General features: G+C 35.2%; 1 protein-coding gene across 1 annotated transcript; it reads right to left on the reverse strand.

Moving 5' to 3' along the window:
- Positions 1–3225: 3225 nt before the first annotated feature.
- Positions 3226–7763, reverse strand: LOC131161570 (protein kinase STUNTED-like). The gene is made up of 10 exons (XM_058117412.1): positions 7277–7763; positions 7073–7170; positions 6428–6680; positions 5593–6333; positions 5254–5502; positions 4981–5144; positions 4788–4867; positions 4504–4651; positions 4262–4411; positions 3226–3861 (listed from the first exon to the last, which is right to left on the reverse strand). Exons 1-10 carry the CDS (start codon positions 7437–7439, stop codon positions 3619–3621), a joined length of 2289 nt encoding a protein of 762 aa, XP_057973395.1. The 5' UTR covers positions 7440–7763; the 3' UTR covers positions 3226–3618.
- Between the last annotated feature and the right edge of the window lie 16078 nt (positions 7764–23841).

Below are 23841 nucleotides of genomic sequence, written 5' to 3' on the forward strand. Positions count from 1 at the left end.
TATAACTGATCACATGGGAGGGATCTGGGACGTATTTTTTCAGCATAGAAACGTGAAACACGTCATGTATTCTGGATAAAACTGGTGGTAAAGCTAGCCGGTAGGTAACTAACTCCACTCTCTCCAATATCTCGAAAGGGACAATAAACCTAGGACTCAGCTTACCCATCCTCCCAAATCTCATAGTACCTTTCAATGACGCTATTTTCATAAATACATGGTCTCCTATTTCGAATTTTAATTTCCGTCGACGATTATTATAGGGATTAATTTGTGCAAAGATTTCGGATTTGATCAAGTGGAAATTGCATGTGACTCTGCTTTGTTGGTTTAGTGGATAAATTCTGGGAAGTGTTCGGCTTGGAATTTATGGGAATTGTGGGAAGAGCTTGTGCTAGCATTGAGAGGCATATAGTATAAAGTGGAACATGTTTACAGTGAGGTAAATAAAAGTGCGGATTTCTTTGCCAAGTAGGGTAAATCTGGTATATCTCGATCATATAGTTGTCAGGATGATCTTCCACAACAAGTCAGGGGAGTGATTCGATTGAATTTGTTGGGATTTCCTTCCTTGTGCTCGTGATGCTTTGTGCTATCTTCCGGAGTTTCGTCTGTTTTCCATTTATAGTTGTTTACTTCTTATTTATTTGTTTTGTTGCTAGTCATTGGTTTATTGGTTTCGAATAAGTTGGTAAAGTTAATTTTAGAGTCTTGGGGTTTGATTGTTGTCCCCAAGTCTCCAGGTTGGAACCATGGTATTCCTCCGCCATAAGTAAGGGGTTTTCTAATAAAGATAAGAGGTGCCGCCCTTTTTTCCAAAAAAAAAAAAAAATTGTATATGCTTTGTATTTTTAATACCTATATATGGAAAAAATAATTTCATGTTCTATCCCAAAATTTTCAAAATATATAAAAAAATGCCACTTTAGTTTTCAATTTTTCAACATTTATAGGTTTACAATTTTAATTTTTTTTAAAAAATTAATTTAGGAAGTTAAAATTTATGAGATAAATTAATAATGGCGATTACTTTTAACATATTTAAAATAATGGGCTATGGAAATTTAATAATAGATAATGGAATTAGGGTCACAAAAGAGTCAATTTAATAAGAGTTTTACCACATTTAAACTTGTTAATTAAAATTTTAATTGAACTTTAATTTGAGTCCAACTTGAGCTTGAATGTACAATTTATTCATTCAAATAACAAAGAAGTTTGAAGTTCATCCTTAAGATTGTGTTAATTTTAATTTAAAGATACTTTATTTGATAGATTTGTGAAACAAACTCATATAAATATAAACATCAAATGGTGTAATGCTGCTGCCATAACAGCCCAAGAAGTAAGAGTTAGGTTATGTTTGTTGAAATGGAAAATGGAAAAAAAATGGAGAAAGAATAAAAGATGAAGACTAATTGAATAGAAACTAAGTGAACTATAAATTGACGTCTTTATCACTATTGTTATCTGAGCTTCTAAGTAAGTCCATCAGTGAGATTCTAAAGGACCTAATGCGAGATTTTAAACGAGCGCAAAACATAATCCTAATGAAATATTTTAGAACAAAAGACACTGACCTACCTTCAGTTTGGAAAAAAATAAAATAAAAATGTGGAGCCTTTCACAAACCTCCCTTAACGTTTGATTCTTAAATTTTGATTTTTTGATAACCCTTCCCTCATTTTATCGTCAAGTAGCTTAATAAAATTTCAAATACCTAACTATTTTACCATTGACATGCATATAATTAATTGCACTAGATGGAGATTCATCATCAATGATGGGGTTTGAACTTTTTGGTGCCGAAGGGAGATTATATAATTTCTTTAGATGTTTGAAAAAAATTATCCCCAACAATTGAGTACGAAAATTTTTTTTTCGAGGGAATTACATAATTTTTTTGTACGTATTTGAACGACAGTTATGTCGTTTCGTGTGTCAAAATAGCTAATTTTTTAAAATTTTACTTGACAATAAATTTATGGATGAGGTATAAATAATCGGAAAATGAAATGTTTTGCCTAATATTTTTTTTTAATTACTTTATTACACTTCAATCAATTAATTGAAACAAAGATATTATTGTATATATCAATATGTTTTGTAGGGACAATATTTAAAGAGGAAAAGAAGAACCAAGAAGAAGATAAAAGAGTATCAGATCTACCACAACTCATTCTCTTTCCCACCATCTTCCTCCCACCAACCCATTCCTCTTCCCAATAAACTACCCACCAGTGACCATAGACCAGTGAGTAGTGCTCAGCAACTTGGACTTTGCAGGACTATTGTGAGTGTAGACGCAGTAAATTAATAAAGCCAAAAGTGTAGGCACGTTCATAGATAGTACCCCACCATGAACAATTGTTCCTCTTCCACAACTTAGGACCTTAGCCCCATCACTGCTAAATTATTAATTTCAGAGACTTCCCCACAGCTTCATGCTGCCGACAGATTCCTTAGAAAGCAGCATCTTTTGCGGATCTGCGATGAGTTCAGTCCCAATTTTATAGTGTTTTGGGGATAACCAATGACCCAGCTTAGACTGCTGAATATTTTTTATCAGCAGATATGGAAGAGAAGGCAACAGGCAGACATGGGCCTGATAAAAATAATACAAAGGATGGATCTTGCTACTTCTAAACCCCAACCAACCCCTGAAAGTCAAAAAAATTATAGTTGTTTCTACTGCAATTCAAGTATTTACGTCAAAACCTCTTGTTGGGATCCATATTTTTGCCCTCCCACCAACATTTCTATCATGCAAATGTGAGCGGCAGACATCGCAACAGCCAGCTGCACTTGAGCCCTACGAATGGTGGAGAGCAGGTGTCGGTGGAGGGAGGGGGAGCTGGTAGAGACTCATAGCGAGTGGGGCTTCGATCTGGATAAATTGCAGCAATGTTGTTTTTGTGGCGTTGGAAACACTGGTGACTTTGGAGAAAATATAAAGGGTAGTCTGATGTGGGGAGCCACATTGAGAAAGGATGTTGATGGGTGGTACAAAAGGAATCTAAATAATAGGGGGAGAGCACACCAGACATGAAAAATGAACTTTAACAATGATATGTGCTAGTTGAGGGATGACACGAGCATGGTCCTGAAAAACTTGCCCACCCAATTCAATTCACATTATTACTTGCGCCACATGAGTAAGACACAGTGAAACTGTAGAGTAATCTAGCAAGAAATAATGAACGTAAAAAACATGAAATCAACCCATCAAAAAAGCAGCAATGCTTTTATTGTCTTCTTCAGGCATATACATACATTTAAGAAATGAGCATTTGATAAATGTGCTCACTTTCAACAGATAACCATCAACCATTACATGTGGCTATGACTTTTCAAATCCAGCGAGGGAACCGACACAATCAAAGACCCAAAAAAAAAAAAAGAAAACCAGCCCACCAAATAGGGACTGATCATATGGCCAGCTAGAGGGAAGGAGGAGGGCACACCCACAAACAACCTCTCATCCAACACCCATCTTTAAGCAAACCCAGAAAATTGCAAAATCCATAAAAATGGTGGGGAAAAAAAAGAGAGAACAGAAGACTATACAAAGAATCACTCAAAGAGAACTGTGTTTTACTTGCACTTCCCTAGATGTGATTAGTCAAAGCTCGACGAACGGCTCCATCTGCCTTGCAAGTAGTCTTCTAATGAGACACTTTGCTCAATGCTGCTCATGGAGAGAGAATCTTCCTCCACATCAAGCAATGCAAGATTAAGGTGGGACTGAAGATTAGAACGTGGACAAGCTTCGTCATCCAGCGCATTAGGTTCATTGGAGGCATCAACTTGTAGCCTTGCCCACCTCATTACTTCGGCATCACCTTGGAGAAGCTTCAGAACCTGTGGTCAAATAGTACACATAAAAATAATGATCATTTATTCCAAAATAAATAAATTTAATGATCCCACAAACCACGTGTCTTAGTCAGCTTAGAAAAGCAAATTTATAACAATGGCCCCAGGAAATTATGGTAGAGGGACTGGATGATGCAGGATGACCAAGGCATCTCTATAAAAGCCAGGCTCATAATCTTGAGGACAGCATCCCATATAAAATTGAAGGCTTCATTTTCAGCGTTGCTTCAACTTAGGTATATTTCTTTGTGACATTACTAATTTTAAGATGCTCTGAACATAAGATGGTGAAATTTTATGGAAACAAACTTTAAACTAGGGTGCAGCTTTAACAACCAAATTCATGGCAGGGGACCCATGAAAGGAAGATCAGAGATGAACTTACGACGCTCATTTTAGGACGAGCTCCAGGTGCACGTCTAACGCAGAGATTAGCTGCCAAAACCATCCTCTCCATTTGGTCCTGGTCGTAGTCATTGCCCAAGCTTTGATCTAATAATTGGGCAACCTTCCCACTATTTAGAATCGGCTTTGCCTGAGAATAGCAATTCACCCACTTCTATTTATTGAGGAAACAAGGTCAAAAGAAAACTTGACTACCAAGTATGTCGAGTTAAGATTACATACCCACATAACCAGGCTCTCTTGTCCTTTTGGATAGTCACTGTTTATAGGCTTCCTTCCAGTGAGGAGCTCAAGGAGTACAACACCAAATGCATAGACATCAATTTTGTCATTTACTTTGCCATACATGAAGTACTCAGGAGCCAAATAGCTGCAGCAAGAGGAATTTTCTATCAACTCAACTATATTTTTCCAAGCCTCACTTTTTGTTGAGAGTTGTTTCTTTCGACAGATAATAAAAACCCATACACAATATGAAGTTAGAGCAGGAGCAAGAAGTAACAAACCCAAAAGTTCCAGCAACATCAGAGCATATTATCTGTGCTGAGGAAGTTGATGCCCATTTAGCAAGTCCGAAATCAGAGAGCTGAGAAAATCAACAGAATAGCATGAGCTTTGACAATCCAAAAAAGTATGAAAGAAAGAAACAAGAAACTAGTACCGGAGCAACTAAATCAAAATATGATATAAGTGTATAACCTGTGGCTCAAAGTCCTCGGACAACAGAATATTTGATGATTTCACATCCCTGTGGATCACAGCTTGAGGCCTACCATTATGTAGGTAATCCAATGCTTCAGCTACACCCACGGCTACCTTGTATCTCTCACTCCAACGAAACAAGAGTGGATCCTTCCTACTACCTGATAAGCACATGTCAAAAAAAGGAGAGATTGAACAAAAACTAAAGAGGGCAACAAATTTCAATATCCAATTGCGAGCGTAAAGAAGGAAGTCCTTGCAATTATATACCATGAAGGTTCTCTTCCAGGCTCCCTCTTGACAGGAAATCATATACCAAGAGTAGATTGTTGTTCTCAAAGCAGAACCCAAAAAGGGATATGATGTTCTTGTGATGCAAGGTAGTAATAATCTCAATTTCTAAAACAAACTCCTTCAGCACATCCTCAGAAGGCTTCAAGATTTTCACAGCAAGTTCCTTGCTGTCAGGGAGGAAACCTCGATAAACCTGACTGCTCCCTCCTCTCCCGATCAAGTTCTCTGAAATTGCATAACATGAAGACATGAGCATAACATACAGAAAATGGATTTTAAGAATTTTCAAACATGAACTAGTGGAATGAAGCAAACCAGGCATGAAATTCGACGTTGCTGAGAGGAGTTCCTGGTACTTGAACAATCTGCAAGTTGCCGAGTACTTCTCATGCAGACCCTCTAACTCTTCCGGTAAACTAATGGAACTGTGTCTTGGAGAAGATGGAGCAGACAAATTCTTGGAATGTACTGGAACAATAGCACCACTTTCTCCATCTAAATTAGATGATTGCACAGTTTGCACTCCATCCTGATCGCAACTATTTTGTGTTGGATCTGATTTGTTTGGGGATGAATCATCCCTACCAGGCAACTGCATTGCCCATTGTACCACAGAGATCTGATTTGATGAAGACCTATCAGGACCGTGCCGATGTGGTAAAATAGCCCGGCGAAGAAGTGGCCAGCCGGGTCTCACTGGCAATTCTCTGATTAACACAGTAATTGAACTCGAAGCAGCCTCCACAGTCTGTACTGGCACTATAGCCATTGGATTGTCTTCACCACCATCGCCAGAAGACTCTTCTGTTGTTTGGGTAGAAGAATTACCTGATGGAACAGAGGCTGGTGAACAAATGGAACAGCTCTGTTTCGGGGCACCTTCCCTAGAACCCAAACTAGCCTTTAATAACCCTTGTTCCAAACGCCGGAATATTTCCTGATCATTTTCTGCCAATGGCACTCCACCACCATTGCCATTATTTCTTTCTTCAGAATTCAGGCTTAACGATTGGTGAATTGCACTAAGAAAACTACTTGTGCGATGAACTCTCGTTCCTGCAACATGCAAAAGAAAAAAAAAAAAGTATATTACGTTGGCTAAAAATTGAGAATTCCAAACAACGCCAATACTCGAGGAACAAATCACAACCTTGAGAGTCACCAGAAGTAGAATTCACAGAGGACTCTCTCTGGAACGTAACTTTTCCATTATTAACAGCAAGAACACAACAATCTCTCGACAGTTTACTAGCGCAGTACTTGGCGACAGAGGCTGAAGACCGGATTGTATGGTGTTTCCGAGAAATTCCAACTATAACAGTGGAGGCCGCGTAAGATTTTGCTTCGCGAACAATAATTTTTCGGACTGATGAACCTCTGCATATCTTGAGCTTGAGATCCACCTGCAGATTCCCCATCAAAAAGATAAAGTATCTAGTTTCCTCCGTTGAATTGGTAAGAAAAAAATTGAGGAAAAGGACACGAATATATCAAACTCTCCAATCAATCGAGCCCAAATTTTACTAAGTTGGGTTCCTTCCTTCTTTTTTTTTTTTTCCCCCTAACAATCAATCCGCCCAGATAAACAACAAAAAATTGTCGAATTCAAAATACCATTTTCTTTACTTTCCTTGAATTATCTCTAGAACCAAATAGATGGTAAACTTGGAGGAGCAAACCAAAAAGAAAAAAAGGGGGAAAAAAAAACAAAAAAAAGAAAAAAACGAAAACAATAACAACAAACCCACCCAGGACAAATAAAAGAACAGAGGAGGAAAATCTCCGCAGGGCCTACCTGTTTCAAGTTGCAGAAGCCTTCATACACAGCCAGAACAGAGTCAAATGCTTTGACGAGCGAAAGAAGAGACGATTTTCCATCACGATCAACAATTTCTACAAACCCATTGATCAAAACAATTACTACAACAAAATCGAAATCAATTAAAAAAAAAAAAAAACCAAGAAGCAGAGACCCAAAAAAATCCTCTCTCAACCGTACCATTGTTACCAAGCACATGAAGAGCAACAACGCGGTCGCCAGGCTGAGCAACCTTGACCAGAGCCCAAGTCAGTAACTCCCTACTCGGCGAGTCCAACTTCACTCCTACGACCACCGTCCGGCAACCGGCGCCCCCCACAACTCCGTCACAGTCAGGGCTCATTCTCCTCAACTGGGTCAGATTCCGGCAACTCTACACGTACCCCTGCGCTTCAAACCCCGGCGAGTCTACAACTCTCTGACTCTGCACCTGTCTACCTCCAACTCCGGCGACATCACATGGAACTCTCCGGTCATATAGGGAGGTTTGACGGTGGCCAATCCGTCGCTGTCGTGCTTTAGTTCGGTTTTCAAGCTCGCCCACCAGACCGGAAAGGGAAAGGGAGAGCACGGTAGCGCTCTTGTTCTTAAATCCTCACGCTCTCTGGTGTCCCATTTCGTTTCAACAAACCACTATCTGATCCGTGAAATCTGAACCGTCCAAAAATGATGGATCCGATGCGGTTTAAGGGTGATGTAGATCACGAGGTCAGCGGGCCCCACTTCCCAAGCAATTTTTAAAAATATATATATTTATCTTCATTAATAGCCCGATGGCCCACGTGGGTGGAACCCACCTCCTCCGCTGACGTGGTTTGCAGAATAAGAACCGGAAGCAGCGGATCATGAATTAAGGAATTTACGCGCCATTAATTTTGTGTGTTAGTCTATATGTACGTTCTTTTTTTAATTATTATTTTTTTTTACTAATGACTTTTGGGTGGTCAAACAATTTTTTTTCATTGGTTTTTAATTTTCAAAGAGACTTAATTCAATGTATGTATGGGTAAATTTATGAGATACATGCAAAGTAATTTTTTAATAATAATAAATAAATAAATAATATTTTATTAGAATGATTTTAATTTTATTTATGTAAAAATTGCATCCTTTATTTTTAAGGGTACGTTTGTTTATAAAATTAAAATTTGTATGAAGAGATTGAATTAAATATACTTAAATTTAGGTTCAATGATACTTACCCTCTTAAGAATATGGTGTATCATACTTGCAAGGACTATAATTTTAGAATATGAATATACTTATTTCTTGTTTTTACCCGATTCATATACAGGTTCGATCCCCCTGCTAAACACGTCTAACTTAATGTTTTACTTTTAATGCCAAAAATAATATTCTCTCTCAATATATAAAATAAACATATCTTTATATCTATTCTAAGTTACCCTAGTTCATCTCGTGATTATTACAAATTTTCTTGACATTTATTAGCACGAATTATTTTTTTAAAAAAATACTAGTCATTTTTTTTAAAAAAAAATGAAAAAAAAATTCTTGGTGGGGCTTAATGGGTAAGTTTAAATCATGAAATTCATCTATTTTTAAAATATATATATTTTTTGATTAAAATTGTTGTATCACCTAAAAGTTCATATTAGAATCACCATTATAAGTGTTGTGAGATAAATCCAATCTTGATTTTCAATCACTTGTAAGGTCTTTCTTTGTATGATTATAAAAAGAAAAAAATAAAAAAGATAGTCTGATGCATAAAACTCTTGGATATGCGGGGTTCAAGGAAGGGACGGACCACAATGAATATATAATATATGGTCTTACGTTACATTTTTGTAAGAGACTATTTTCACATCTCGAACTTGTGAACTCTAGGTTATTCCATTTTAAACTAATTTTTAATCAATTTCAATGTCAAAGAGAAATAATTCAAGCATTTTTGGGCTCATTTAGTAGTGAGTAGTAGTTTTTGTTTAAATTCATAATTAAAAGGTAAAAATAAAAGGTTTTTTAATTGTGCAAAATAATTTTTTATTTTTTATATCTAGATTTGAAAATAATTATAAAAAATAATTTGCTTTTACTTTTTAATTTTCTAAAATTATGCAAGATATTTTTTAAGAGGATGAATTTCAAGATTTAGATTTGTGGTTCTATGAATTCTAAACATAGGTTAAGAAATTAAAAATATAGAAACTAATGCAAACATATTTTCCAACTTTCAAATATAAACTTTAAAAATTTAAAAATATGATGACATTTCTTGTAATTTTTTGAAAATTACAATGATTGAGGTCAAACTTTTTTTTTTTTTCCTATTTTTTATACAAAATATGTAAAACTAAAAACTTCAATATTTTTTTTGTAAATTTTTGAAAAATAAGAAATAAAAAATATTATCTACAACTAAATGGCTCTTAGTTTTCCTCTAAATTTATTAATTCTGTTATCAAGCCAAAACTTTCTTTTATTAAGCATAATTCCTTCACACCTCTCAATTATTTTTTTAAATTATGATTCCGATTTTTAAAAAATAATTTTCAATCCCAAATACTTAATTTCTTCATCCTTTTCTAATTTTAAACCTAAAATCAAAATTTATGTCTCTCATAATCTTGGAATTTGATACACACACACACACATAATTATACTGAATTTTATATAAATTTATACAAATTTCAATCATTTACGAACTCATTCTTTCTTGTTTGGTCGTCAAATGAATGAATAATATTTTTATTTTACAAGTGGTTGACCTTTTATTTTTAAAATTTTAATCATAGTTAAATAAAGTTTAATTTTTAATTATGTTTGAGATATAGAAAAATAAAGATGAAAATGGATTTTCTATCTTATTTTTTATTTTCCTTTTTCTTTTATAATATCATTAATCCAAAAAGAGAATAAATAAAAAATATTGTTTTCTTCATTTAGAAAATGTAAATTTTTATACGAATGAACATGTCTTTAGATTTAAAACAATTTTTAGGTGAATCAAATGTAATTATGTGATTCTATTAACTTTTGTTGTCACTTATCTATAACTACTTGGATCTTATATGTACAAAGATAAAAAGGGTTATAAATATTTTCTCTTGGTTTGAGGTTAAATTGATTTTTCATTAATTTTAATGTCAAAAAAGTTAATCCAATATATGTTTTGGTATGATGCATGCGAAGCAATTTCTTAATAAGAAAGAATTACCTAAACCTTTTAGGTATCTTCTTAATTGAATGAAGATTGAACTACTTCCCGTGACGATAGATTTGGCCATTACAATTTACATGCTAACCTTGTGAAATTAGATCTTACCTTCTTTTTTTTTTTTATTTGCTTAATTTAATTCAAGAAGAATCCATTTTAGGCAAAAAAAAAAAAGAAAGAGTGAGACCCTTTTCTATAGGTTAATTATCTTAGTGGACAATATTATGTGTACAATCACGTGAAGAGATCGATTCTCTTTCTAATATTCATAGCCACATACTTTTGTGACGAAAGATAATCGAGTAGGACTTCCCTACTAAAGCTGAAACATTTTAATTCTTTCAAGTAATCTAAAATTAGTAATTTTTTTTCTCTTTTGAGATTTTTGCACCTCTAGTTAAGATGTGATCAAGTGGCCTACCAACGATTATAAAAATTTGTTACTCTGTCAAAACTTACTTTACCAAACATAATTCTTCATATCGCTTATTAGGAAATTTAGTATAAATATAATAGAAAAATTGAACTAAAATAAAATTTTAATATGATTCACAATTAGGTTGAGACACGAATATCTTACTCTTTTTAAGGAGGTTCAAACCCTTTGTAGTTTTTCAACTTAACCCATAAATCAAAACAGTAGAACTGTAACGCCTCGGAAATTCTGTATATATATATATATTATTTTTTAAATAATTCTACTCTGATACCATAAAACATTATCAAAGTCAACCCGAACCCAAAGGAGTATCAAGGATAAACCTGTCTATACATACATACCAACTATGCAGCGGAAACCATGATATACTTAACCTTATATACAATACCAAAGTTTTACTGTAGCCAAAATACACATATACATCCCAAAAAGGACCATAAATATCCTAGGGTCATACCCCCCAAAATCCATCCCGATTTCAATCCAACTACTTACCCTTCAACCAGGGTAGCACTATTAGCCTCCTCTATCTTGGAGTTTGGTCCGCTCATCTATCTGGGTTTCCTATAGTATTTGTATTTCTGGCGTGAGACACCTCTCAGTAAGGGAAATCTATACATAGTTTAACCGCATTTGACAAGTCAGGTAAAATTGTTCTGTATTAATCTGAATAAATCATAAATCAACATAACATACTGTATCATGCTAAATTTCTGTTTACATATAAATCATCTGCTATATATGTATATTACTGAAATCATACCCTAGATGGAAAACTGTATATCATGAATTAACCTCGCATTATTCAGGTTGTGTGGCTTGTGGGCTGAACTTAACTCTGGCTGGCCTATCAGGCTAAGTCAAACATGACATAACTACGCACGATTGCCCACCCAACTTGGTCCGCCCATCCTACTTTTCGCAACACTTCTCGGGTTGGCACATAGTGGGTATCCTGCTCTCTGCAACACTTCGAGGCTAATCGGCCTCCAACCAAACACTTTCTGAATTGTGTGGTTGCACTATCGGCTAACACTAACCTGGTCCACCCATCCTACTCTCCTAAACACTTTTCGGGTCGGCACACAAGGGTTATACTGTCTGATCTGTCTAGCTAACTACGGTACCGTACTCTATAATCTGTTTTAGTTCATCAGGGATCTGATATTATATAATACTATGTCTGTATATTACCGTTTTACCATGATTCTGTATAAACTGAAATGACCATGATTCTGCATAAGCTAAATTATCATGATTCTATAATATCTTTTATAATACTGTTTCACGACTCTGTGTAAAAACTGTCATAATAATAATATCTCTGAATATATATTATAAATATATCTAGTCATGGCATCTGCGCCGACTGAATATCACGGCATCCGTGCCAGCTGAATATCATAATATACTAAAAATATAATTTCTATATTGTTTATAATTTTTCTAAAAATTGTCGTCAAATCATGTTTGTACTTTGAATTCATAAAATATTTTGACATACCATTATTTACAGTAAAATTTATACTCATGCTACACACAAGTGAGCACTACTCTGTAATAAATTATCTGGCCTAGAAAAACATATTTTGCTGACAAAATAATATTAAATATGTTTTTGAAGTTTTCTCAATTCAACATCAGTATTCCCAAATATCTGACTTAATATATCCCCTTATCTGGTTTACTAAGACGCCTGCTAACAACCCTAAATCCACGCCTCATGATGTTCGAAGCTCAAACCCTGAAATTCACATTTCTCCAATTCAAACAACATCAACCCTAAAATTATTATCATTAAAACATATCTAGGCCCAAACACTCCATTAAATCAATTAAATACCAACATTTAACATCCTTACCTCGACTTTGGAGTGGTGCCTGGAATGCCTAAATTGAAAATCTGCACCGATTAAACCGCTAAGGATCGCTTCTAGGATTTTGTGGTAGCTTCTGATCGTCAATTCGGGCTATAATCAGAGTGAAATCGTAGAGAGAAGGGAGAGGGTTTCGAGAGAGAGAGAGAGAGAGAGAGAGAGAAAGATTTTTTTTTTGTTTAAAAGAAATGAAGCTCGCAACCCACTTCAAAATCAGCACTGTAGACAAAATTGTCGATGGTTTTCTGCACCCCTCACAAAACCATCGACGATTTGGGTCTTTAACCAGCACTTTTTACTGTTTTACTTGTAACCGGCCCGTAGTAAATAAAAAACCGTCGACGATTTGGTCTACACCAAACCAAAAACCTTCTTTTCTTTTACTTTCTCATTAATTTAATTTTTCGGGTCTCTACAATAACCTTATTTGACTTGTCTCTCCCAAGATATAATAGCCTGATTTGAATCATATAACTCTCTAACTCTGCACATATGAAAGAGCCAAGCTCCATAAAAGAACATCTTCTTAAGTTATCAAACTCTCTAGACTCGAATGATAATAAGAATGATGTAGAGAGATTAGTGTGTAAAAGTTATGTTGTGTAAAGCCAAGACTATAGGGTTAAAGGCATACTAAACCTTTCATTATCCATATACTTAATAAACATGATGTATCTAAAATAAATAGATACACATCTCAAATCAAGGTACGCTCACATAGATGATTTTAGGGATTTGTGAAATATATGAATGAGAGACTCAACTAAATGTAGATTCGTTTCTCAATATAAAGTACATGCCCTATCCCAAGATACACTCACTCCGTATATAAATTTAAAAAATTAAAATATTAAAATAAACTAACAATTCCCCCCTTATTTTAATATTATGAATGCAAAATGTGTGTGGAAAGTTTAACAACCGAGGAGTGATAATTATGCATATTGAAGGTGTGCTCTATGTTGAATTTTCACTTAGTGAACAATAATCTTTACTCTAGAATGAGTAGTGGCCTCAAACTTGAACTATGACTACATAAAAGGGAAATAAAATATTACTGCTCACACATAATAATCCGGATGTTAACATGACCTTTATAGCCAACATGTTTTGGTCTTGTACTAATCCCTATTTTATGAGCACATTTGAGAAAATCCTAATTTTCATAGAAAGTGGTCCTACTCTCATGCTTAAAGTGAAATCTATCAAATATGCTCCTATAACTTTGATACCTTTCTCATAAGAGATACATATTATCATTAAGAGTTTTAAAACTCAACCATCTTTGTTACAAAATAAATGCTCTTAAACCATAGGGACGAATTTAACATAATAGTGCATTTCCTACAACCACCATATGATTCGTTTTTCCCATTGAACTGAGTTATAGGATCTCTAGACCCTGAGTTGGGTACCCTTATATGTGGTTCATGATTTTATGAGCTTTAATTCCACCCCCCTTGATGTATTTTAAACCTTTTCTCTTACCAAGATCTTAGTTAATGGATTTGTAAAATTTTCAGTAGATCTTATATAATTCACATTAATGATACCACTACTTAAATATGATCTCACAGTACTGTATTTCCTTCTTATGGGTCAAGATTTATCATTATAATAATGATTGTTTACTCTACCAATTGCAATAATGTTATCACAATTAATTAAGGTAAGTGGTATTAATTTTTATCAAAATAATTTTAATTTTTTTTGTTCAAGTACTAAATAAATAGTCTCGACCAATTTCTTAATTTCATCCTCTCCTAATTTTAAACCTTAGTTTGAAATTTTTTTTAATCTTAGAATTTGGATAATATTAACACTATTTTTGGAAGTTTAAAATTCATATCACTACCACTATACAAATTTATAAAAGTTTAAATTATAAATCTAATGTTGTGATATGTGGCTCATATACTGAATGAGATGCATGTACAAGGAGAAAATATGGTGAAAAATTATAGTGCTGAGGAGCAGCAGGGAAACCGTCAATGGATTCACTGTAACCATCAACAGTTTGGTACATGATTTCAAACAATTTCTATTCTGTCTGAAACCGTTGACAGTTTGGCTCAATCCATCTACGGTTTGGCTCAAGAACTTAGCGTAGATTTTTGAAATTTGAAAGAGGGACGTTAAGTTGGTTGGGGTTTGGAGCAAAAGCCTATGAGAACTTTGTGTGTGTGTGTGTGTATATTTTTAATTTATTGTAAGTGTCTTTGACATTAGATAGTAAGAAATCTTTTTCAATTGCTCCCATGGATGTAGACATTGGCGAACCACATAATTTCTTGTGTTGTTTCTATTATTTTCAAATATAATGTGTGGTTGTGTTCTATAAAATATTGTTTTATCATTGATTGCTGCATTTAATTTGATTGATTCAATATTCTGATGTGCAAATACAATTTATACAATGAATTGGTGTCTGAGCATTGTTGTAATGGTTCCGCGTACTTCGTCTACGAAATTTGATGTTGTCAAGTTTGATAGAATTAGAAATTTCAGTCTGCGGTAGAGAAGGGTGAAAGATTTGCTTGTGTAGCAAGGAATGGTGAAGGCCTTGTATGGTGTTCAACCGAAAGGCATGGATGAGGAAAATTGGAAGGAATTAGAGACAAAGGTTGTGGCTACTATTAGATTGTGTTTGGCCAATGACGTGCTGTATCACCTCATGGAAGAGGATTCTCCTACGGCTATTTGGCAAAAGCTTGAAAGTTGGTACATGTTGAAGTCTCTTATGAATAAACTTTTTCTTAAGCAAAAGTTATACTAGTTTAAGATCGTGGAAGGTTTGGATTCGAACCAACACATCAACACATTCACTCAAATCATAAGTAATTTAATGCAGGTTGATGGGAAATTCAAGGAAGATGACAAGGAGCTAATGCTACTGAATTCCCTGTTAGCGTCTCACACATATGAGAACTTGGTTATGACTTTGACATAGGGTAAAGAGACCCTGAATTTGAAGAGGTAACAAGTGCGTTGCTGGGCTTTCATCAAAGAAAGAAAGTTAGCGATGAAATTTCACACGATAAATGGCTTGTGGTGAAGGGTAACCATGAATGTGGGAGAGGAAAATTCATAAATTGATCAAATTAAAATAAGTCCCAATCTCAGTCCAAGAGGAAAAAGGATATCCGGTGTTTTAAGTGCGGTAAAAATTGGCACATAAAATCAGAGTGTTTGGAATGAAAGAAAGGGAATTCTGAAAAGTAAGAAAGCACTTCAAAATCAGTAAATGTAGTTGAAGAATGAAATTTAGATTGCAGTGATGGTGACACACTTTCAATTTCATTAGGGTCGGATTGCCTCATGAACTCTTGGATCCTAGACTCGGCGTGTTCTTACCACATGAATCCAAATAAGGAGTGGTTCAGTGCTTACAGGTTAGTTAATTCAGGTTCAGTCCTTAAGCGCAATGATGTTTCATGTAAAATCATTGGAATAGGGAATGTACAAATTAAAATGTTCAATAGTTCTGTAAGAATCCTATGTGATGTAAGACACATTCCAGACCTATGGAAAGTCTAATTTCATTAGGCACTTTAGATTGTAACGGATTCAGTTACAAGTCCAAAAGTGGAATTATAAAGGTGTGCAAGGAAATCTAACGATAATGAAAAGGCAAAAGTTAGATGGAAACATTTATACACTGTTGGACACTACAACTTTTGGTGGAGCTGCAACCGTAGATTTTGAATTTGATGACGCCGTTTTGTGGCATATGAAGCTAGGGCATATGGGTGAGCATGACATGAAAGAACTTCATAACAGGAAACTATTGAAGGGTATGAAAACATGTAAGTTAAACTTTTGCAAGTTTTGTGTTCTTAGAAAGCAGAACAGGGTGCAGTTCATAACAACTATTCACAATACGGAAGGTATTCTTGATTACATATATTCTGATGTTTGGGGGCTAGCCGATGAGAGTAGCATCACGAGGTGCTCATATGTATTTTGTGAGTTTTATTGGTGACTACTCATGGAAGGTCTGGGTGTACTTCATGCAACTCAAATCAGATACGTTTGTTAGGTTTAAGTTGTGGAAAGGCGAAGTAGAAAACAAGATCAGGAAGAGAGTTAAATGCCTTAGGTCAGACAATGGGATCGAGTAAGCTTATTCTAGGTTCATGGAGTTTTATGCACAGCAGGGCATTAGGAAACTTTTCATTGTTTGACGGACACCAATACAAAATAGTATGGCTAAAATGATAAATCGAACTCTGGCTGAGAGAGCTCGTTATCTCAGGTTGAATGTAGGGCTAGTGAAAAACTTCTAGGCCGAGACAGTTAGTATGACTTGTTTCTTGGTAAACTGCTCATCAAGGGCATCATTAAAGGGAAAAGTGACAGAGGAGGTATGGACAGGTAATGCGGTAGACTACTCCAGTTTGAGGGTATTTGATTGTCCAGCTTATATATACATATTTGGTGAAGAGAGATCGAAGCTTGATGCAAAGTTTAGATGCTACATTTTTTTGGGATATCATAAAGGTGTGAAAGGATTCAAGTTGTGGAATCCAATAACAAATAAGGTGATGATCAATAGAGATGTAGTTTTCGATGAGAAAGCTATGGTGAAGCCTACTCAAGAAGATGGTGAAGAGAAACAGGAGCCAAAAAACTAGATCAGAGATGAGCATGTTGTGTAGGTGGAGTTAGAAACTCAGGGCAATGATCTTGGTTCCCCAATTTTAGGGAGTTTTAGTTTGGAAAACCAGTAAGTTGATAGGGTTCCTATACGGAGATCCAGATACATTATCAAATCACCGTTTAGGTATGAATTTGATTATATAATATCTTATGCTTTCATTATAACATTACTAGTCGTAAGAATCCAACTACTTTTCAAGAGGTAGTGCACGACTAGGAGAGAAGTATGTAAATGGATGCTATGATGGAGGAAATGGAATCTTTGCATAAGAATCAGACTTGGGATTTAATGGAGCTTCCAAATGGGAAGAGGGCGATAGACTGCAAATGGGTATATAGGAAGAAGGAAGCAATTTCAAAAAAGGAATGAGAGAAATTCAAGGCACGGTTAGTGGCAAAGGGATACTCATAGAAGAAAAGAGTAGATTATGATGAAATATTCTCACCTGTGATCCGACACACTTCTATCAAGGTAGTGTTGGGATTAGCTTCTCATTATGACCTACATTTGGAAAAAAAATGGACATGAAGACAACATTTCTCCATGGTGACTTGGAGGAGCAAATCTATATGGTATAGCTAGAGGGAATCAATTAACCTAGGCAAGAGCATCTAGTTTGCAAACTGAAGAATTCTCTTTATGGGCTGAAACAATCTCTGAGGTAATGGTACAAATGATTTGATTCCTATATGATCGGATAGACTATAGGGTGTGAGTATAATTGCTGGGTGTTGTGAAGGAATTAACTAAGGTAAATCAGTTAAAGACTATGCTGCATAAAGAGTTTGACATAAAGGATCTTGGTGTAGTCAAGAAGATACTTGGGATGGAGATTTATCGGGAAAGAACTGCAGGGAGGTTGTGGTTATCTCAGGACGGTTATGTGGAGAAGGTGTTGGAAAGATTCAGCATGGCTGATGCTAAATCAGTATGTACACCTCTAGCGAATCACTTTAAATTGTCTACCACTGAATGCCCAATGACTGATGATGAAATTTGGGACATGTCAAAGGTCCCCTATGCAAGTGTTGTGGGATGTTTAATGTATGTCACGGTGTGTACAAGACCAAACTTGGCACATGCAGTAAGTGTGGTGAGTAAGTTTCTTTCTAATTCAGGGTACTTCTGACTATGGTATCATGTTCGACAAGCAACAGAGTAGTCCATTAGTTGTTGGGTTTGTTGATGTTGATTATGTAGGGGATATGGATGGCAGAAGGTCTACAACGGGTAATGTATTCACCCTTGTGGGAGGACCTATTTGTTGGAGGTCCATGGTACAATCCTTGGTGGCATTGTCTACAACTGAGTCTGAATACATGGCAGTCGGTGAAGCTGCAAAAGAAGAGTATGGCTTACTGGTTTAGTTAAGGAGTTGGGTATACAATAAGGTGAAGTTGTGTTACATTGTGATAGTGAAAGTTTCATTTATTAGCGAAGAATCAAGTGTATCATGCTAGAACCAAACATATAGATGTAAGGTTCTAAAGGATCCGAGAGTTGATTTCTTCAGGTGAACTTGTACTTGAGAAAGTTCACAGATTCGAGAACGCATCGGATATCTTGATAACTCCAAGGTAAAGATTGTTGTGATATGTGATTCATATACTGAATAGGGTGCATGTACAAGGAGAGAACATGGTGGAAAATCATAGTGTTAAGGAATAGCAGGGAAACCATCGACAAATTCACCATAACTGTCGACGGTTTGGTATATGATTTCAGACAATTTCTATTTTGTCTAAAATCGTCGATGATTTGGCCCAATCCGTCAATGGTTTGGCTTAGGAACTCAGCACAGATTTTTAAATTTTGAAAAAAAGACATTAAGTTGGTTGGAGTTTGGAGGGAAAGCCTCCAGGAACTTTATATATACATTTGTTCTTGATGTATTTGTAATATATTGTAAGTGTCTTTAACACCAGATAGTAGGAAAGTTTTGTCGATTGCTCTCGTGGATATAGGCATTGCGGAACCACATAATTTCTTGTGTTATTTCTATTGCTTTCAGATATAATGCATGGTTGTGTTTTGTAATTGTTTATCATTGATTGCTGCATTTGATTGATTCAATATTCCGCTATGCAAATACAATTTATACAACATCTAAAATTTTTACTCTAAATTTAGGGGCGAGCATTCGGTCGGTTCGGTTAATTAACCAAATTAACTGAAAATTTTCAGTTAAAAAATATCATTAACCAAAACGACCAAAATTTCATATTTAATCGAACTCAAAACTAACCGAACTAAATTTCGATTTTAACCGATTTAATATTTTAATATATATATAATACAGATTTTTAATATATATAAAATAAATAATATATAATATATATAAAATTTTAGCATATATATAATATATAAAATATTTTAATATATAATTAATTATTATTAATTTATACCATTAATCAAACCCAAAAACCGAACCGAAAATCAAAAATCAAAATTTAACGAAAATAAAAATCGAATCGAACCGAATACATTTTAACCAAACCGAACTGACCAAATTTACTCCATTAATTCAATTAATTTGATTTTAACCAAATTATTCTCACCCCTCCTCTCAAACTCAATTTAAATACAGCATATAAAAGTCAATTATAAGGTTAAAGTAATATCCCAATAGACTTGAATCCCAGTCTTGTAGCCTTGACTAGTCATTGGTCACCTAAGGCTCATACTCACAAATGTGTAGGGGGCTGGACGTTGAAATAAATCCATTGTCAGCACGTGTTTGACGCGTCAAATTATAAATAATACTAAAATATTTATGTCTTAAAAAAATATATTAGAATCGTTTAGTTATCTCTACTAGGAGTTTTGTCTTGTTTATATATATATAAAAAAAAAAAAAATGGAAGCCAATAATAAGTTTTGATATATAAAAAATATTTTTTTTTTCATTTAAAATTTTCAAATAGTTCTTAAAAATAAAAATAAAAATTTCAACTGTTGTATGCAGTATCCTCTCACTTTACTCATCTCCCCATTTCTACCAATTGCTGATATCCCATAGTTGGTGTTATAGTCTATTTCAACAATTGTAAGACTATATGTAAGGGGCTTATATGGAGTTGGTGTTTGCATGTATTCATTATAGGACTCCTCTGCTTGTGAAGAAGTATTAGGACCTGCATAATTTGAAGTACGAGCTGGTTGGGTGGACATGAAATCGAAAGTAGGTCTAGATGGCGGAGACGCGAAAAACTTAGTGAAAGTTAAGGTGATCATGCTCATCAACATCACCACCACTATCATCATCGTCATCATTGTTATATTGCACTTGAACAAGTGATGTAGTCCTTCTTCAACGCTTACTTGAAGGAGGTCTAGAAGGCCCTGTAGTAGTATCAACAGGGCAAGTGCTCAACTTTGGCTGATCGGAGTAAATTCTTTTTGATTCTTTACAACCCTCAGTCCATCAATATATAACATTTGAATACAATTCACATCATCATTAGTTATAACAATTGTCGAGTGCCTTGCCAATTTGTGTATACTTTCGAAGTTTGACATCTAAGAAAAATTAATTATCAAATTTTTTTTTCATGTTATTAGTTATTGGAATTAAAAATCGTAAATAAATTACCATACCATAACCCCTAGTGATGCAGCCATATGTGACAAAAATCGACGTGTATTCATTCGACACCATTTCAAATAATCAATGTGGTAAGATAGTCCCTCATCAGTTAAGTATGTAGTAATAACATGGTTACGTTTGTCCTCCCACATATCTACCCACCGCCAATGATACATTGGCCAATATATGCTAGTCTTGTGTCGTAGGTCAATGTCATAGAGTTTCCAAAAGAATTCAATCTTTGTTGGGATGCACTGATTCATCCTGAATTGTCTTAGTACACAATCAAGTCATTGAAACTCAACAACATAAACACATATCATTGGGATTAGTGATCACTAGATTGCATCTCCTAACACTTACACACAATGGTCAGGATGCCTGCTAAGTAATTCTTCCATGTATGGCTGCCAAACGAACTGTAAGCATATGGTGAAAGTAATTTGATTTGTTGTTCGTCGAATGTGCAGTGGAAGCACACAATCACACACGAATTAATCAACAAACAACCAATGCAATCACTCGATGATGAAATATACTCAAGAAGCAAACACTCAGTAATGATAAGAACGAAAACACAACCAAAAGACACAAGATTTAAGTGGTTTGACAATTTGCCTACGTCCACGGGAGCAGCAATTGTGTTTTTCACTAGGAACAATGCCAAAGCTTACATTAGGGTTACAAAACATAGATTATATGTGAACCCTAAACGTACAAGAACCTTAGATCCTATCTAAAGCATCCTTGTAGCAATTCTTGGAGGAAAATCCTCCAATCTAGCCAATTTACTTATCTCTCTATTTGAATTTCAGGAAGTTCGCCATCAGAAACCGTCGACGATTTAGGCCAAACTATCAATGGTTTGGAGCTGAGAAGTAGCACTCTACATTCTGCTTGAAACTATCGATGGTTATAGCCCAAACCGTCGATGGTTTGCCCTCGTCCTGCAGCCTTCTCTATTGCTTTTATTCCTTGTTTCACGTAACTTTCTCGGGTACATGCTTTTCCACTCAAAATATGAGCCACATCCCCAACAATATCCACTTTGGCAAATATTCACCACTTAGGAAATTTGAAAGCATAACCATTGCGCCACTCGGGATAGTAGATTGGGTATGTCTCCCGCCTAGCACTTGGAGATGTTGATTAAGTCTAAGCAATACAAGAACTTGTCCATTGTGACCGAATTTGTCAACAAATTAGCCGCATTGTCAGACATATGAACCTTCTTAAGAAGAAGTTCCCCAAAAGTAATCAGTTCCCTGACTTTGTGAAACTACACATCAATGTGTTTTGTCCTCACATGGTACACCTAATTCTTCACCAAGTAGATGACACTCTTACTATCACACTGCAGCTGAACTCTACCTTGCTAGACTTCCATCTCTCTAACCAATCCCGCAAGCCACATCACTTCCTTGGTAGCCTCAGCCACTGCCATGTATGGAACTCAGTAGTAGTCAAAGCTAAAAGCGACTGCACCATAGACCTCCAACAAATAGGTCCTCCCACAAGGGTAAATACGTACCATGTGGTAGACCTACTATAATCTAGATCTCCTGCAGAGTCAGCATCCACGTACCCAACCATTGATAGATCACTCTATTGTGCACTGAACATTACGTGTCGACCTAAGTGTAGAGTCTAAAGGGGGGGGGGTGAATGGACTCTTTCACGTATTTTCTCTTTTCTTTACAAAATAAAATTCTTGGCAAGATACAAGCAATTATATCACAATATATAAAATTTAAATCATGTACAAGATACAAATTTAAAAGTATAGAGAAGAGAAATCTCAACACCAATATTTTAACGTAGTTTGGTACCAAGCCTATGTCCACGCCTAGAGACCAACTAAAGGATTCCACAATCCATTATCCAACTCCTTCACCGACAGAGAAGCCTTACAACACGGGAACAAATCCCTCAATACTCACCAAGAGCCTCAAGGTTCACCAAGAAGCCTTGCAAAATGATCCACCAAGAACCTTCAACAACGGTTCACCAAGAACCTTCAATACGAGAACTAATCCCTTTACAACAAGAAGATGAAATACAAACCAATGCTCCTCAAATGAGCTGATATCAAATACAAAACAAATCTGACACTAATCTCTCAAGTAATGAATCAAATAAGTTTCGAGAGTAAGAGATAAAATGAGCACTTAAGATGATAAACTATATGCAAAGTGCTTAAGGTTGGTATTCAAAAGATATTTTTCACTAAAATCATCAAAAAACATTGCTGAAGAAGCCTATGGACTTGTATTTATAGGAAAAATGAGCTACTAGCCATTTTATGGCCGTTGGGGGGGTGATATATTATATGTTTAAATTGAAACTAGCCATTTATAGCCTTTGGGGACTGAATCTCGATGCCAATCATCGACTATTTGACCAAATTTGTCGATTATTTGCCCCAATTCGCTAATTGCCCTAATTCGTCGACTATTAAAATTTTGCATGAAATTATCAACTAATTACCCCAAATTGTCAATGATTACCCCAAATCAGAAAAAGTCATCAACATGAAAGTTATGAGATTTTTTCTTAGCTTTCCATAGATACCAAGATCGTCCTTTTTGGACTTTTTTTTTTGGCAAAAGTTGTGTCTCAAATACCAAAGGGTGTTCAAGAAATTTGATAGGTGCATAACTAAGGTTTTAAACCCAACCAGGACTAAGTTTGTAAAAGATTATAACACTAATATGATTTAAAACTTGTCCTTATGAAAATATACTTGACTTTCTTAAGGCTTTAGGATGTAAAACTTGTTTTTACAAAATCGGGACTAAGTATGTAAATGTTCATAATACCAAGATATTGAAAACTTGTCCCTGATGAAAACATATTTTGAGTATAGGATTCTTTTGTCAAACTCTTTGATTTATCTTTGAAAAATATGAATGTTGAGTTTGTGACTCAGTGAAATCCTAAAACTCTTGTGTCCTAGTATGCATATGCATTTTGCTCAACTCCTACTCAGAAATCATGCATGA

Source organism: Malania oleifera, chromosome 8 (assembly GCF_029873635.1).
Source record: "Malania oleifera isolate guangnan ecotype guangnan chromosome 8, ASM2987363v1, whole genome shotgun sequence".
Lineage (NCBI taxonomy): Eukaryota > Viridiplantae > Streptophyta > Magnoliopsida > Santalales > Ximeniaceae > Malania > Malania oleifera.